At 32.0% G+C, this 16301-nt stretch overlaps 1 protein-coding gene across 2 annotated transcripts; it reads left to right on the forward strand.

Moving 5' to 3' along the window:
* The first annotated feature begins 7747 nt into the window (after positions 1 to 7747).
* On the forward strand, positions 7748 to 14994 carry LOC123207278 (pleiotropic drug resistance protein 1-like). Of its 2 annotated transcripts, XM_044624632.1 has the most exons (24): positions 7750 to 8262; positions 8384 to 8504; positions 8598 to 8686; positions 8775 to 8859; positions 8943 to 9102; positions 9213 to 9289; positions 9573 to 9626; positions 9722 to 9812; positions 9914 to 10215; positions 10318 to 10599; positions 10678 to 10994; positions 11085 to 11245; positions 11334 to 11437; positions 11520 to 11679; positions 11758 to 11880; positions 11969 to 12123; positions 12231 to 12563; positions 12712 to 13002; positions 13096 to 13179; positions 13273 to 13406; positions 13545 to 13772; positions 13862 to 14033; positions 14123 to 14377; positions 14491 to 14994. In XM_044624632.1, the coding sequence occupies exons 1-24, from the start codon at positions 7925 to 7927 to the stop codon at positions 14752 to 14754; spliced, it is 4380 nt and encodes a 1459-aa protein (XP_044480567.1). In that variant the 5' UTR covers positions 7750 to 7924; the 3' UTR covers positions 14755 to 14994. The 2 variants fall into 2 exon arrangements, with proteins under 2 accessions (XP_044480566.1, XP_044480567.1); XM_044624631.1 differs by having other exon boundaries at positions 7748 to 8262; positions 12712 to 13179.
* The last annotated feature ends 1307 nt before the right edge of the window (positions 14995 to 16301 follow it).

Raw genomic sequence — 16301 nt, forward strand, 5'->3', positions numbered from 1 at the left:
CAGGCCATTTAAGCCCACTTTTACTTCTTTTTGTAATCTTTGTTTTCTCACCAACCCAAGGACTTTTCTCATAAATAATTGGGTAAAATATGGGAAATTATATTATTTATAAAATAAGCATTAAAAGTGAAAGCTGAACTAGAAATCATTTAGTTATTATGGTTTGACATTTAATTTTGAAAATAAATTTGTAATCGTAGCTGATCTAAGACAATTAACTGTATGAACTCTTCAAATAATTAGGTAATTAATTAATGCATTGAAAATTGTAATCTCAACAACCATTTTATACTTTAAGGCTGCTTGCCTAACTAAAACTATCTGCTTCCAGAGTCTTTTACTGAGTTTTTTTTTAATTCAGAGGTTAATTCATGCCATCAAAACCAACACTAAGGATAATTCAAAGACCAATTCATCTAATATGGGACAACTGTAATTAAGCATTAGATTAATTGATTTAGGCCAAAAGACATATTCCCACCCAAGGTTTGGTGAAAAATCAAACTCAAATTTGTTAATGTTCAAAATTTTAAATATTTATCATTTTATATGTATTTAGATTGTTAAAAGTGAGCAAATATGAGTTTGAGTTTTCACTAAACCTTTGTGAAAATATGTTTGTGTGGATCGACTGATGTACAGATCGATCGATCCGCATAAATCCGTTGACACATTGATATGTGTGATGCATAAATTTGTGCGTCGTATAAACTTTGTCAATCAACCTTCAGTTGGTCAATAATTTGTCTTCTTCTAATAGATTGGAGGGCATATCGGTATGAAAGGTTAATCAAAGAATAGTTGTTGGAAAAAGAAAAGAAAAAAATAAAATATTAAGAGAGAATTAATCACTTTTTAAACTTTAGGAAGGGGGGAGAGAGAGAATTGTTAAAATTATAAACTTTGAGGGAAAATGCAATAAATTTTTAGTTTATTTTAATGTTTTTAGTTAAATGATATTTTTATATTTTAATAGAATGATGAATATTTATGTTTTTTTTAAATTAGTGGATATCAATAGCATTTCACGAAACTTTGGGTGGGAAAATGTATTTGGGCCATTAACTCATTAGGTGGGTTACGTCATTAATTGGAAGTAGCCCAACTGTTAAATGATGCGTTGGAGGGTTCGGGCCAGCCTACCGTACTGGCTGCTAAAGCGTGTTTTTTTAATTGAAGGCGACCCACTTTGATCAAGACGTGCCACCACCCATTCAAAATACAACAACGGTCTCCATGTTTGCTTTCTCACTATTGAATCTTCAGATGGATAATACACCATTCAGTTATATAGTCCGGATAAGTTTTGGAGGTTTCTTCAATCGTTTGGCTGAAATTCAAATTGAATTTATTTTTATGTAAGTTTATTTATTTTGAGTATATAAATAATTACATACTTATATATGTTATTATTTTGATTAGATATTATTTTATCTTTAATTTAAAATCACTCAATCATATAATAGCACATAATAACACGTATCAAAGTGTTCATATTATTTTATTGAATATGAAAATAATAATTAATTAAATAATAACTTTTTAAAGGAAATTGTAGTCGGCAAATTAGGTTAGACAAAATTATTTTTATATATAAACTAATTTTGACATTTTTTAAAACTCGCATGCATCGCGCATACGTTGTCGGCATTGCAAATATCATTCAACTTGTTATAAATCTTGACGATTTAAAGAGATTTTTACACACAAAATGAGAAAAAAGTTAGTAAATAATTTATATTTATCCTTTCATTGTTTAGGGTGTAAAGATTTACTCATGTTTGCACTAATAATATAGATGTCAGGTATGATTATGGGCTTAAAGCTTTTCAATTTTAGGGTTTATTTAATATACATACTGAATTGATTGTTTTATTGTTGAGTTATGTGAATGGTATATCCATAGAACCCTGCCTCTAAAGTCAAAAGCCAATGTATAAATTTAAGAGCAATTCCATATGTATCTATTTTTAATATATAATTATACATACACTTATTTATGTCTGTCATATGATTGAATATTATTTTATCTATAATTAAAAATACTAATTATATGATGATACATATAAATGAATATATATTTATGTATCTAAAATAGATACATATATTTTTATTATAAATTTAAGTATTATCATATTTAACTATAATGACAGACAATGTTTGAATATATTCACTCTTTAAGAATACACTATCAATATAAATCATGAAATGCTTTTGTTTTTTATAAATCAATATTTGAGTTCATGAATAACTCATCAAATGCTTCTCTTAATGCACTTAGAGGGTGTTTGATTTGGGTAATATTTTATTATCAAAATAGAAAAATTACTTTAAAGATAGATTACTTATAAAATTATTAGATATAAGTGATTACTATATTTGATAAAATTTGATAGGTATAAATAATTATTGTATTTAGTTAAAAGTAATAAAAGAATACTAATAAATTATTTTACTTAAATGTCTTTAAATATAATTTTTTTAAATATTTTTTATATTAATTGTTATATTAATTAAAAATAAATTTATTTTTGTCTCAAAAAATTAATAAATAATAATATAATTATAATAAAATCAAGATTATCTTGATAATATTTTAATACTTAAGATGAAGATAATAATCAGATTACCATATATATTACCTGTCACATCAATATTAGCAATAGAAGATTACCGTAATTTTTTATTACTGATAAATCAAATAAGGTAATATAAATAATAAAATATAAATTATCAAAGGAATCTTTAAATCTCTGGAACCAAATAACCCTTTAGTGTCTAGTTTTTGGCTTGTCACACTTATGCATCAGATATATCAATTTTGTATCTCTTTGTAAATTGACTATGATTTCATTTGACTTATATATTTGATCCACCATCACAAACATAGTTTTCAATAGTTGTCCTAGTGCACATACTCTACTTATCTACAATGTGATATGATTTGATCTTTAAGAGATGTGTGGTGAGTATCTATACGTTGAAGTTGAAATACTCACAATCTTTTAACATTTTTCAACTTTGCACGCCATCCACATGGTATATGAAAACATTCAATCTCCCATCTATATCTGGTTGATCAGAAAACTTTATACTGGAACCCAATCACCAAAGGATGGCTCTTAAATTTATCTTGCAACGTGTCTCTATCACTAAAAGGATATATTACTTAAAAACCAAGTATGTCACTTATCAATCCATTGGCATTAGCTATCATTGAATAGTCTATAAAAGGACGCGGCCAATGCATTGAATAATAGACTCTGTGGTTCTTTCTGACAATCATGGGTAGTAGATCAATCATGGTCTTCCAAGATACATAAAAGGTAACTAGACTTGAATGTTAAGAACTACCAATGCTTTCAATTTTATGCTTAATATTCACTGACTCTTCAAATTCAGAGTATCTGATCAGAATACTATCCATTCCATCACCATGATAAAAGACAACCCAAATTAGAATATTTTTTATCAACGTAATTCATTGTATTACTATTCGTCTTTGCCCATTGTCTTTCATATTCAATCAAAAGAATAACATTTGATACTCTGATCAATTTTGGAAAAATAAAATTATATTTAAATTAATTATTTAAGAATTAAAAAACTAATTGTAACAAAACATTCTGTTTTATTCATCAATGGATGACTTGCATGGTGAAAAATATCAATAAAACCCCTAAACATAAACTACTTTTCCCCTGTGCATTTAGTATAATTTAAAAGAATTTCAATAAGTCATTCCTATTACACATAGTATAATATCAATAATTTCCCGTAATTTGATGTTAAAATTTTGATAAGACTCCTCCCCTTTTGGAGCCGCTCTCTTGATGAGTCCAATTCAGGAAGAAACCAATGACCTTAAGCTGAAATATGGGTGCAAGCATTGTCACACACACAGGGCTTCAATCATGTTGATGAAATTCAATCCACACTAAAGAAAATATAATCAACAGACCAAAAAGTAATACATCCTATAAATGTAATTTGAAGTTGAAGATTTCAGTAGACACCTAAATGTAAAAATTTTCTTCCATGATTTTTGGTTTTAATGTCTGAATGTAAGTGAGAGAGATTGAAATAAAGACTTTTCAGTTTTGAAGTCTGAATGTATTTGAGAGATTGAAATAAGGAGTTTTTTGCACCTACGATGGGTGCAATTTCTTTTTCAAATTATGGCTTCTTGAAAGGTTAAGGGTGAGAACATATTTGTATTTAATTTATAATTTGGCTATCAAGGTATAACAATTGACTTGGAAATTATTTTTTGTATGACCCTTAAAAATAATTATAATAATTAATTATCCATATAGAAAAAAGTATTATTATATGTAAAAAAATAAATTTAAATTTGTGCATAAATAATAATTTATTATTATATGATTGAATATTATTTTATTTTTTATTTAAAATATCTTAATTAAATTTTGACCTTTTTTTATCTTTTATTTAAAATAATTTAATCATATAATTATGTCTCATTTTTTATATGTAAATTTAAATTTATTATTTATATATAATATTTTAGCAATTAAAAAAAAAGAGAAATAGCGGTGGATAAAGTCAAAAATCTATCCTCGAAGGAAACCCCATTAGGATTTTATTAGGATTTAATACTTTCTTAGAAAAAAGTTAATAAAACAAAGAAAAAGACATGTTGATTAAAGTTTTGGCTAAAGTCATAAAAATCAGTTCAATTGAAAAGGACAAGTAATTACGTAAGCAATTACTTTTCCTTTTTCCTTTTCACTCGAAAGTCCAAAAATCCAACTTTCTTTTTCTATAACCAATTTGAATTCTGACTAATATAATTTTACTATATTTTTAACCTTCTTCATGTGTTTGACCAAGATCCAATCCCCGTTTACACCCAATAAGATTTTTGGGGATGAAATATAAAACATCTTATAGATTAATTCATACGCAATGAATGATTAATTAAAAAGCCCACCATGAAACACGAGGAAAAAAGACAAAAAGACTAATTTTCACCTAAGATATAGTAAAATCTCTAACTCCCATTTTCAAATTTTTAAAAATCTAAATACTTTCTCATAACTAAATTTTTATTAAAAATTTCAGTTAGAGTTAGAGATAAAATCATTATTTATTAAAAAATTAAAACTTTATTATATTTTTCTCCCCTATATTTAAAAACTTACATTTTCTTTAACTTAAAATTTGAGACTAGAGGAGAGATAAAAGGGAGGGAGAATGATCGATGGTTGGGAAAAGAGAAATCAATGTGAAAGAAAGAGAAACAAAATTTAGAGGGTTTTGTCACTTTCCAAATCGAGTTATGAGAAAAAATGTAATTTTAAATATGAGAGAAGAAAATATGATAAAACTTTAATTCTTTTAGTAAATAACGGTTTTATCTATAATATTAACTAAAATTTTTAGCAAAAATTTAGTTATGAATGAATGTTTGAATTTTTGAAAGTTGAAGAGTAAAAGTTGAAATTTCACTATATCTTGAATGGAAATAAGTCTTTTGGCCATAAAAAATTATAAATAAATTCTAGTTGAAATAAGATATTAAGGTTTTTATTAAATAGCCAATATCTCTTGTTGTTAGGGTTTAGATGTTAAAATAAAAAGTACGACTGTAATTTGATAAAAATATTTTTACTTTTGGTTATCATATTACTCCTCTAAGTTGGTTGGATATCTTTTTAACCCATATGTAACTATTTACTAACCATATATTTTTTTTTTTTTATGTTTGACCGACTGAATGAAAATTTAACGATTCCAAAGTTGCTGATATCATGCATGAAGTATAGAAAAATGACAGTTGGACCCCCACAATTTCTTATTAATTTAAAACCAATTTGTCAAGAATTTCTAATTTAACAAATATATAAGTACATGGACAACTGCATCAGTTATTTTACAAATAAATATTTTAATATTATGATGATAGTTTGCTTGTTCTAGGAGATAAGATATACAAAGTCAAAAAATGGGCAAATAAAATAATAACTTGAAGAATCGATCCATTCTTCGTTTGAAATGTTCTTACTTGACCAAATTAATCCATGGAATTTCCAAGAAGGCGAGTTGATAATTGATTTAATAAATTCAAATGTAACCTCTACGATTTCTATTTTTAAATATTAAATTTATTGTCGCTAGTTTTTAATAATTAAGTCAATTTGAGTGCATTCAAGTCTGCCAACCTGCATCAAATATTCAAATTGCTTACATATTTGGCTCCTCCATTGTCATTCAATGTTGTCCACTTGCGTACCTACTCATCGATTGTCATTCAATGTTTCTTTGTTTCTTTGTATTTTTGTATTGTATAATATAAATATTCTGAATCATATTATAAGTGTTTTTAAGTATCATATTATATGAATCAGACTTATAATACTAATTCATAATGTTCATAAGTTGAAAGATAGTGAAGTAGTACAAACATTAACACCGCGGTAAAGCCAGCCTGGGTTGTGCCGCGGTGGATCATGTTGTGGGTTGTATCATGTTAAGATCCGCAAAAATAATGGCCCTAAAGAATTTACCGATTTACAAATTTTCAACTCCGAGGGTGCAACCCACAACATGGTCGGATATGTCTCCATAATCTTTTTGACGGGTTAATCTTGAAAATATATAAATTTTCTAAATTTTTAAATTTTTGTAGGTTATATCATGCCAACTCATGAACCTTTTTGTGAGGCTTCAACATAACCTATTTTATTAACAGGTCTTGATACGATTTATAAATTGCGAGTTATGTTAACCAAAGGTTATACCCAAAATTTGTAGGTCGTGTTGGCCCACACACCAACATGACCTATTGTCACCTTTACATGAAACCTCGACTATTTTTTAGTAAGGTTTTTACAAAATTGTTGATTTGTCTTTTACCTCCCTTCAAGTTTAAGGACATATTAATAAAACCTCAAGGTATGATAAATTATTTAACATAGTCTCATATTTGGAAAAATGATCATTTATCTCTTCTTTAACTATGTGTATTAACAATGAAACTAATTGGTATATTAACAATAACGAGTTATTATATAATTGAGTATTATTATATTTTTAATTCAAAATCAGCCAATCACATAATAATTTTATTACTGTTAGTATATAAATTAGTTCTCATTGATAGAGCATAAAAAATTATTCTTGGGTAAACTTAGCTATAATCAATAGAGGCAAGGGCTGATTTTTTCAAATATGATAAAAGACAGTGCATTTAGCTAACAAAAATTTAGAAACTTTACACATAAAAAAGTAGAATTTCTTTTAAACACTTGTATTTATGACATGTTATATTTTCTCCCTTTAAATTTTTTAATAATTTGGGTTACAGATAATTAATCAATTTTCAATTCATATGGAGGAGTGACTGAGGCATCATTAAGAATCAATTCCCTTCTTCAGGATTTTGCAAAGAAAATGGAATTGCACCCAATAAGATGGCTTCTACCAAGAAAATAATTGAACATTGCTTAATGAATGGTACTGTTTGATTTGCGCAGATTTGATTGTCTTATGCTTAGAGCCAAATTCGCACTAGTCAACGTGTGTAAAGCCAAAGGCGCGCCAAATTTGGCTGCGTCCTGTACCTGGAGTACCATACATCGCCTTCCTTGAACAATGGAACAAAAAACGTTTCCACCTTTACAGATGAATATTATAATTATCTCAAACAAGACGTGCTTGTAATATTCAATATAAAATTATAAACCTTTTTTTATTTTATCCGGAACCTGCACAGAAGCCCCAACCGGTACTTCTTTATGAGCTCTTATATATAATGGTAACTTGCATCAACGTTTAATGACTGGGTCACTGAGTTGAAAAGAACAACCCAGTTGAGTCCTTGTACTCTTTCCATAGCAAAAAGGATAAACGAGAGGAGGGTTGAAGCTGGTTTTCTGTTGTAAACGATTAGTCTTTTGAAATGGATGCTGGGGATGTGTATAGATTGAGGGGAAGTTTACGGATAGGAAGTACTTCGTTGAGGGGTTCGTCAAGGAGGCCGATTCCTATTGATGTATTTTCAAGGTCTGTAAGAGAGGAAGACGATGAAGAGGCCTTAAAATGGGCGGCATTAGAGAAGTTGCCGACGTTTGATCGTTTAAGGAAAGGCATACTCACCGCTTCACGTGGTGGTTATGATGAAATCGATGTGGATAATCTTGGGCCTCAGGAAAAGCAGAAGCTGATTGAAAAGTTGGTTAAAATTGCAGAAGTTGATAATGAAAGGTTTCTCTACAAGCTAAGAGACCGCATTGATAGGTGAAAAATTAATCTTGTTTATGCATGATGATGTTTTTGCAAGTTCGTAAACAGAGGAGCTCTGTTTTGTTCATGAAGCTCTTGTTTTTATTTTACTTTGTTAATGGATTTTCTTTTTCAGAGTTGGAATTGAGCTTCCCAAAATCGAGGTTCGATTTGAGCATTTGAATATTGAAGCAGAAGCACATGTGGGAAGTAGAGCTTTGCCTTCTTTCTTTAACTTCTCCATTAACATGGTTGAGGTAAAGGCTTAAAAAATATCCATCTTGAATTCTTATATGTTTATGTGTTTGTTCTGGTTAAGTTTTGACTTTGTTCTTTGATTTGGTTTGAAGAATTTGTTGATTTCTCTACATATTCTTTCGAGTCGAAAGAAACGCTTTACAATCCTTAACGATATCAGTGGGATCATTAAGCCAAAGAGGTGAGAGTTGAATTCCTAGTTTGTTCTTTGAATGCGGATTTAGAACATCTGGCAGTTATTTATAATTTGGTTCAATATTTTGTTGCAGAATGACATTGCTTTTGGGTCCTCCGGCTTCTGGCAAGACTACACTACTGTTGGCTTTGGCCGGGAAGCTTGATGCTTCTTTAAAGGTGTGATTTTTATCTGAATTTAGCATTAAATGTTGCCTATTTGGTTAATATTTCTAATTTGAGAAGTGAATTATGCTCTGTAGACATCTGGTGCGGTGACATACAATGGGCATCAACTAAATGAGTTTGTGTCGCAGAGAACTGCTGCTTATATCGGTCAACATGATGTTCATATAGGAGAAATGACCGTTAGGGAAACTTTGGCCTTCTCTGCTAGATGCCAGGGGGTCGGAACTCGTTATGGTCAGTTTGATGGGTTCTTTTTCTGACCAGTACTATAAAATTTTGAGTTTATGCTGCGGTTCCTTTTTGTAGTTTAAGCAGATACTGACTACTGCTTCCATGTATTGCAGAAATGTTGGCCGAATTGTCAAGAAGAGAGAAAGCAGCCAATATTAAGCCTGATCCTGATATTGATGTCTTCATGAAGGTGAGAGAAGTTGAAACTTGTTTGGTATAGATATTTTCGTTCCAATCAAACAAGTTTATAACAAATTTTCTTAAATGTTTTCCTATGACTTCGTCTTCATGTTATATTAAATAAACATTATAATGTTCAATTCTTGACATATTTAGCCAATTTTCCGTGAATTGGTCTTTGTAATTTCTGTCAAGTTAGCAAATAGGATTCTCAGTGGAGTCATTTGTAAGCATTAAGTTGCACTTATCAAAATTAAGTTTCTTAAATTTGCGTTTCAATTCCCACGTCACAGGCAGCAGCAACAGAAGGCCAAGAAGCCAGCGTGGTCACTGATTATATTCTAAAGGTAAATCATTCTTAATCACTTTAACAATATTGAAGTGTTATCAAGATCAAGTAACATTATATCACTATTTTAATTGCTCTCTCTTAAATTTACAGATTCTAGGACTAGAAGTCTGTGCTGATACCATGGTAGGTGATGAAATGTTTAGAGGTATCTCAGGAGGACAAAAGAAGCGAGTTACAACAGGTAATTTCTAAACTTGTTTGATTCATTTATGTTGCAGAGATAGATAACAATTTTCTATCAATTATTCAAGCATGTAAACTTTTTAAATGATGATATTGCAGGTGAAATGCTGGTTGGACCAGCAAATGCACTGTTCATGGATGAGATATCAACTGGTTTGGACAGCTCAACAACCTTTCAAATTGTGAATTGTATAAGGCAATCCGTTCACATAATGGATGGAACTGCTGTGATCTCCCTCCTACAGCCAGCACCGGAGACTTATAATCTCTTTGATGACATTATACTTCTATCTGATGGTCAGATTGTGTACCAGGGTCCCCGTGAGCAAGTGCTAGAGTTTTTTGAATCCATGGGCTTTAGATGTCCTGAAAGAAAAGGCGTTGCTGATTTCCTACAAGAAGTATGTGTTGATAGAGCTATTTGTATAACTTTATATTTATTTGTATGACAATGAAAGATGGGGCTCACATGTAAAGCATCATATTCAATGTGCATGATGCAGGTGACATCAAAGAAAGATCAGCAGCAGTATTGGGCACGTAGTGATGAGCCTTATAGGTATATCAAAGTCAAAGAATTTTCTGATGCATTTCAATCATTCCATGTGGGTCGGAAAATTGGTGATGAACTTGGAGTTCCATTTGATAAGAGAAAGAGTCACCCAGCTGCTTTGACTACCGACACATATGGTGTTAGCAAGAAGGAGTTGTGGAAAGCTAACGTATCAAGAGAACTTTTGCTGATGAAAAGGAATTCCTTTGTCTACAAATTTAAGCTCATGCAAGTGAGTGCAATCTTCATTTTCAATTGATTTTATCATCTTACTTATCATAATAACTTAATGTTCTTTCTCTTCAACTAGCTTACGGCAATGGCTCTGCTTGCCTGTACAATCTTCTTCCGAACCAAGATGCCCCGAAATAATGCAAATGATGGAACGATTTTTACGGGTGCCCTGTTCTTCACTGTTATTATGGTCATGTTCAATGGAATGTCAGAGATTTCTATGACCATAGCTAAGCTTCCTGTTTTTTACAAGCAAAGAGACCTCCGTTTCTATCCCTCCTGGGCATATTCTCTTCCAACTTGGATTCTCAAGATCCCCATCTCATTTATTGAGGTTGCTGTTTGGATTGGCATAGCCTATTATGTAATTGGTTTTGATCCCAATGTTGGCAGGTAAGAAGATAATGAAAGTGATCAATTCGTTAGAAATACTTGCTCTATCAATTCAACAGATAAATAATTAAGGTCATCTGTTTGATGCAGGTTTTTTAAGCAGTACATAGTGCTCTTGCTAATTAACCAGATGTCTTCTGGAATGTTTCGATCAATTGCTGCAATAGGCAGGAACATGATAGTTGCCAATACGGGTGGTTCATTTGCATTGCTCCTGCTTTTTGCATTGAGTGGATTTATCCTTTCACGAGGTATAAAAGTACTCCAGTTTGATAAAGTAATTAGTATCTTACACAAATTAAATATAAGTGTAACATTTCTTTTTGTTGAATAATGCAGCTGACATCAAGAAGTGGTGGATATGGGCGTACTGGTGTTCACCTTTGATGTATGCACAGAATGCCATAGTGGTTAATGAGTTCCTTGGACATAGTTGGAAAAAAGTAAGCATTTAGTGACTTTTTCTGCGTTTATGTATTTGTCTATTGATAATGTTCTAATGTTGTAACTTCTTTCACACAAAAGCCTGATCCAGATTCTCCAAATAAAACACTGGGAGTAGCAGTTCTGGAGGCTCGCTCATTCTTCACAGAAGCATATTGGTATTGGATAGGAATTGGAGGACTTTTTGGTTTTGTCCTACTGTTAAACACCATTTTCACTTTGGCTCTCACTTATCTCAATCGTGCGTATTTTTGCCCTTCTTTACCTTTATTCATTCAGAATTTGAGAAAATGTCCTAATTTCGAGCAATTATATGCAGCGTTCAATAAGCCTCAAACTATTATAGCAGAGGAATCCAACAATGATGAGCCTGATTCCATCACTGGAGGAGCCATTCAGTTGCAAACCTATGGAAGACTCACAAGTAAGAGAGATCACTCAGGTGAGAATTCTCATTTACATCTTTGTGTATATCTGTGATGTTTATACTGTATATGCCTTTTCAGTGACAAATTCTAGTTGACATGCAGAGAGAGAAGATGCCATTAGGAGGAGATCAAGTTCCTCTGCTTTTTCCGCATCCATGACAGAGGCTATTCATCTCAAGAAAAGAGGAATGGTTCTTCCATTCGAACCACATTCCATCACCTTTGATGAAATTACATACTCAGTTGACATGCCACAGGTAAATTAAGTTGCAAGCAATACTTCTCTGCAAAAGTTTGGGTGATATATTGTCTCCAGCAATTTAGTCCAGAGATGATAACCACTTGATTAAATAAAACTATGCAGGAAATGAAACTTCAAGGTGTTCTTGAAGACAAATTGGTGCTTCTGAAGGGTGTGAGTGGTGCTTTCAGGCCCGGTGTTCTTACTGCTTTGATGGGTGTAAGTGGTGCTGGTAAAACCACTCTGATGGATGTATTGGCTGGTAGAAAAACTGGCGGATACATTGATGGGACCATCACAATTTCTGGGTACCCTAAGAAGCAAGAGACATTTGCTCGAATTTCAGGATACTGTGAGCAAAATGACATCCACTCTCCTCATGTAACTGTCTATGAGTCTTTGGTCTATTCCGCCTGGCTCCGTTTACCCTCTGAAGTCGATAAAAATACTAGAATGGTAGGTAACTTGAAATTGATATTGTGTTTCCAGCTTATTATTTCTCTGTCTCTCTCAGTAGAGTTTAAATAAACTAGTCACTAGCAGAATCTTTAAGTTGAATAAATTGTTGATAAAACTAATAATATTTTCACGAGTGGCATTGCAGATGTTCATTGATGAAGTCATGGAGCTTGTGGAATTAACTCCATTAAGACAAGCACTAGTTGGTTTGCCTGGTGAAAATGGTCTGTCAACTGAGCAGCGTAAGAGGCTTACCATAGCAGTTGAGCTCGTAGCAAACCCGTCAATCATATTTATGGATGAGCCAACTTCAGGTCTGGATGCAAGAGCTGCTGCGATTGTTATGAGAACAGTTAGGAACACTGTGGACACAGGAAGAACAGTGGTTTGCACCATCCATCAGCCAAGCATTGACATATTTGAAGCCTTTGATGAGGTGAATAATTTTAACTCACGTATACATAAGGTTTCTTTTTCTTTTGGGTTCTTTTCTATCCAAAAGTATGATACATTAAATATGGCATTGCAGCTATTCCTATTGAAGCGAGGAGGACAAGAAATTTATGCTGGGCCTCTGGGTCGCCATTCTAGACATCTTATTAAGTACTTTGAGGTATAAAGTGATGAATATTTACAAGTAACAAGGAGTGAAACTTTTAACTCAAATTACATTATGAAATTAACTAATGCATTTGTTTTTCTGTAGGATATTCATGGAGTTAGTAAAATTACAGATGGTTACAATCCCGCTACTTGGATGTTGGAAGTTACTGCCATGTCTCAAGAAGTAGTTCTGGGGGTTGATTTTGCTGAAATCTATAAGAATTCAGAACTCTACAGGTTGGTTCATGTTAAATTGCTAGACTACATCACTAAACCAATATATATCACCTCTGTGAAGCACAAAAGATTACTAATCTGACTTTTCAATTGTTATTAGCTTAAATTTATAGCTGATGTATATCTTATATGTTTCAGGAGAAACAAGGCACTCATTAAAGATCTAAGCAAGCCTGTTCCGGGATCAAAGGACCTCTATTTCCCTACTCAATACACACAACCGTTCATCATCCAGTGTCTGGCTTGCTTATGGAAACAACGGCTGTCATACTGGCGTAATCCATCATACACAGCCGTCAGATTTCTGTTCACAACCTTTATAGCTTTGATATTTGGGACAATGTTCTGGAAATTGGGCGGCAAAACGTGAGTTATAACACTATGCATATACATAAAGTCAAAGTCTAGTAGTTTCTTCCACCTATTAATCTTGATTTTGAAATTTTAAATCGCAGGAAAAAACAACAAGATCTGTTTAATGCAATGGGTTCCATGTATGCTGCTGTGATCTTTCTTGGTGTCCAAAACGCTGGAGCTGTGCAGCCTGTTGTAGCAGTTGAAAGGACAGTGTTCTACCGAGAAAGAGCTGCAGGAATGTATTCAGCCATGCCGTATGCTTTTGGGCAGGTATTGGTTTTTCAAATGTTACATCTTTCAAATGTAAAAGGTCTGTGTGAACTTCACTAAGGAATTTAACTTGGTATTGTGTTGTGCAGATTGCGATTGAGCTTCCTTATGTTTTCGCTCAAGCTGCAGTCTATGGCGTTATTGTGTATGCAATGATTGGATTTGAATGGAATGCTGCTAAGTTCTTTTGGTACTTATTCTTCATGTACTTCACATTACTATACTTCACCTTCTACGGCATGATGGCTGTGGCTATGACACCAAACCACCACATTGCCGGCATCGTTTCCTCTGCATTTTATGGAATATGGAATGTCTTTTCTGGCTTCATCATCCCAAGGACTGTAAGTATTACCTGCCCATCATTCATTCAAACACTAATTTTCCTCAGCTCACTCATATCCGATCATTAACTAACTCTTTACTTTCATTTCACTTCTTAACTTGCGCGAAACAGAGAATTCCAATATGGTGGAGATGGTACTACTGGGCATGCCCTGTTGCTTGGACATTTTACGGGTTAGTCACATCACAGTTTGGAGATCTTCAGGATCAACTCGAAGGCAATAATGGCCAAACAGTGGAACAGTTTTTGCGAGAATTCTTCGGCTTCAGGCATGATTTTCTTGGGGTATGTGCAGTTGTTGTTGTTGGATTCACAGTTCTGTTTGCTCTAATCTTTACTGCAGGAATCAAAGCATTAAATTTCCAAAGAAGATAGAAATTTAATCCCAGTTTCTGTATTAGTATTTTGCTTCATTGTCACCTCTTGTACAGTGTTTGCCTTTGGTCACTTCTAGTACCAAATTTGTACAAGTTTCAATTCACTTTGAATAGTTGTAATTCACTGTAAGCTACTGGGCCAAGTTAAAGAATATGACTGTCATTGTGCAATGTACACAATTTGTATTATGGTTCCATTGATGAAGTAACTAAAGTAAACATGATCCATTTTGTCAAACTCAAACATCTGTAAGTCAATGGTTGACTTCTTTTCCAGGGGTTGGAAATGTAGTGATGTTTTGTTATGTTAGAGCTTCAATTGAATACTCGCCAAATCATGCGTAAAAAGAGAAATTTATGTAGAAAATATTACATTCAAATAATAATTAAAAGGGCACCCATTGACAAATCGCAAGTCTTATATTTTGGTAACATACAAGTTACATTAAAATTGAATGTGTTTGGGGTAGATTCAAATCGAGTTAAACTTAAAAAAAAATTAGTTTAAGCTTACTTGAAAGCCAAAATATCACATTGAGATTGAGCTCAGCTCACTATTTAGTTAATAATATCATCATAAAAGAAAAATAAGAAGAGTTGTTAAAAAAAAAAAATCGTTGAAAAAGAATAAGATGAAAGATCATTGGTGAAGAAGAAAAATTATTGATGAGTCGAGTTTTAGTGCGGTTACAGTAGTGAGAGATCGATTTTGACTGAGTTCAGCTAATATTTTTTTTAACTCAAACTTGGTTTATGCAAGTTGAACAATAATTCAAGTTTGATTTGATTCGAATTACGTCCACCTATAAATGCTTCAATATGTCCACCTATAAATGCTTCAATATGCATGACTTTGCCACTTTATATTGGGATTTTGAAAATTTTCCATATTTTGAGGGGGGTTATGAAAAGTGACCAACTCCTATAGGATAAACTTATACCCTTATAGCAACGAATTACAACCGACAGAATGCCCTTTGTATAAACAGAGTCTTCGTCATTCCTATAACATTTTCAAAATTCTAATCAATTTCAGTAAAACAATTGATCCAAAAACCGACAAAAAAGCCAGCACATTCACTTCAAATCTACAATCTTTCTCTTGATTCATTTCTAACATTTCTAATTTGGCATTCATATTCATTTTTTTTTTCGTCAAGGGACATATATGGACTTATACATCATGACATGAAATAAAATATATGTAAAACATCTTTTCAAAATCACTTGGTGAAAAAAATTTCAAAATAAATCTATAAAATCAATATTTTGTATGCCATCTACTAGGTTGAGATGTGAATTTGACACCTCAGCATGCCACTTTCTCTTAGACTATTATATGCTACATGTCTAACTGTCTTAACATCTTCTCATGATTATAAAAATTAAGGACATCAAAATATCTTAAGGTGGGGATACAATAAATGGTATATCACTTTTTCTGAGTACAACATATCTCTAAAAATTATATAGCTATGTTATAGGTGCTTCTTTTTAACAACCTTTCTTGGAAAACAAATCTTATGAAAAATTATTGTGAGAAAA

Source organism: Mangifera indica, unplaced genomic scaffold (assembly GCF_011075055.1).
Source record: "Mangifera indica cultivar Alphonso unplaced genomic scaffold, CATAS_Mindica_2.1 Un_0068, whole genome shotgun sequence".
Classification (NCBI taxonomy): Eukaryota; Viridiplantae; Streptophyta; class Magnoliopsida; order Sapindales; family Anacardiaceae; genus Mangifera; species Mangifera indica.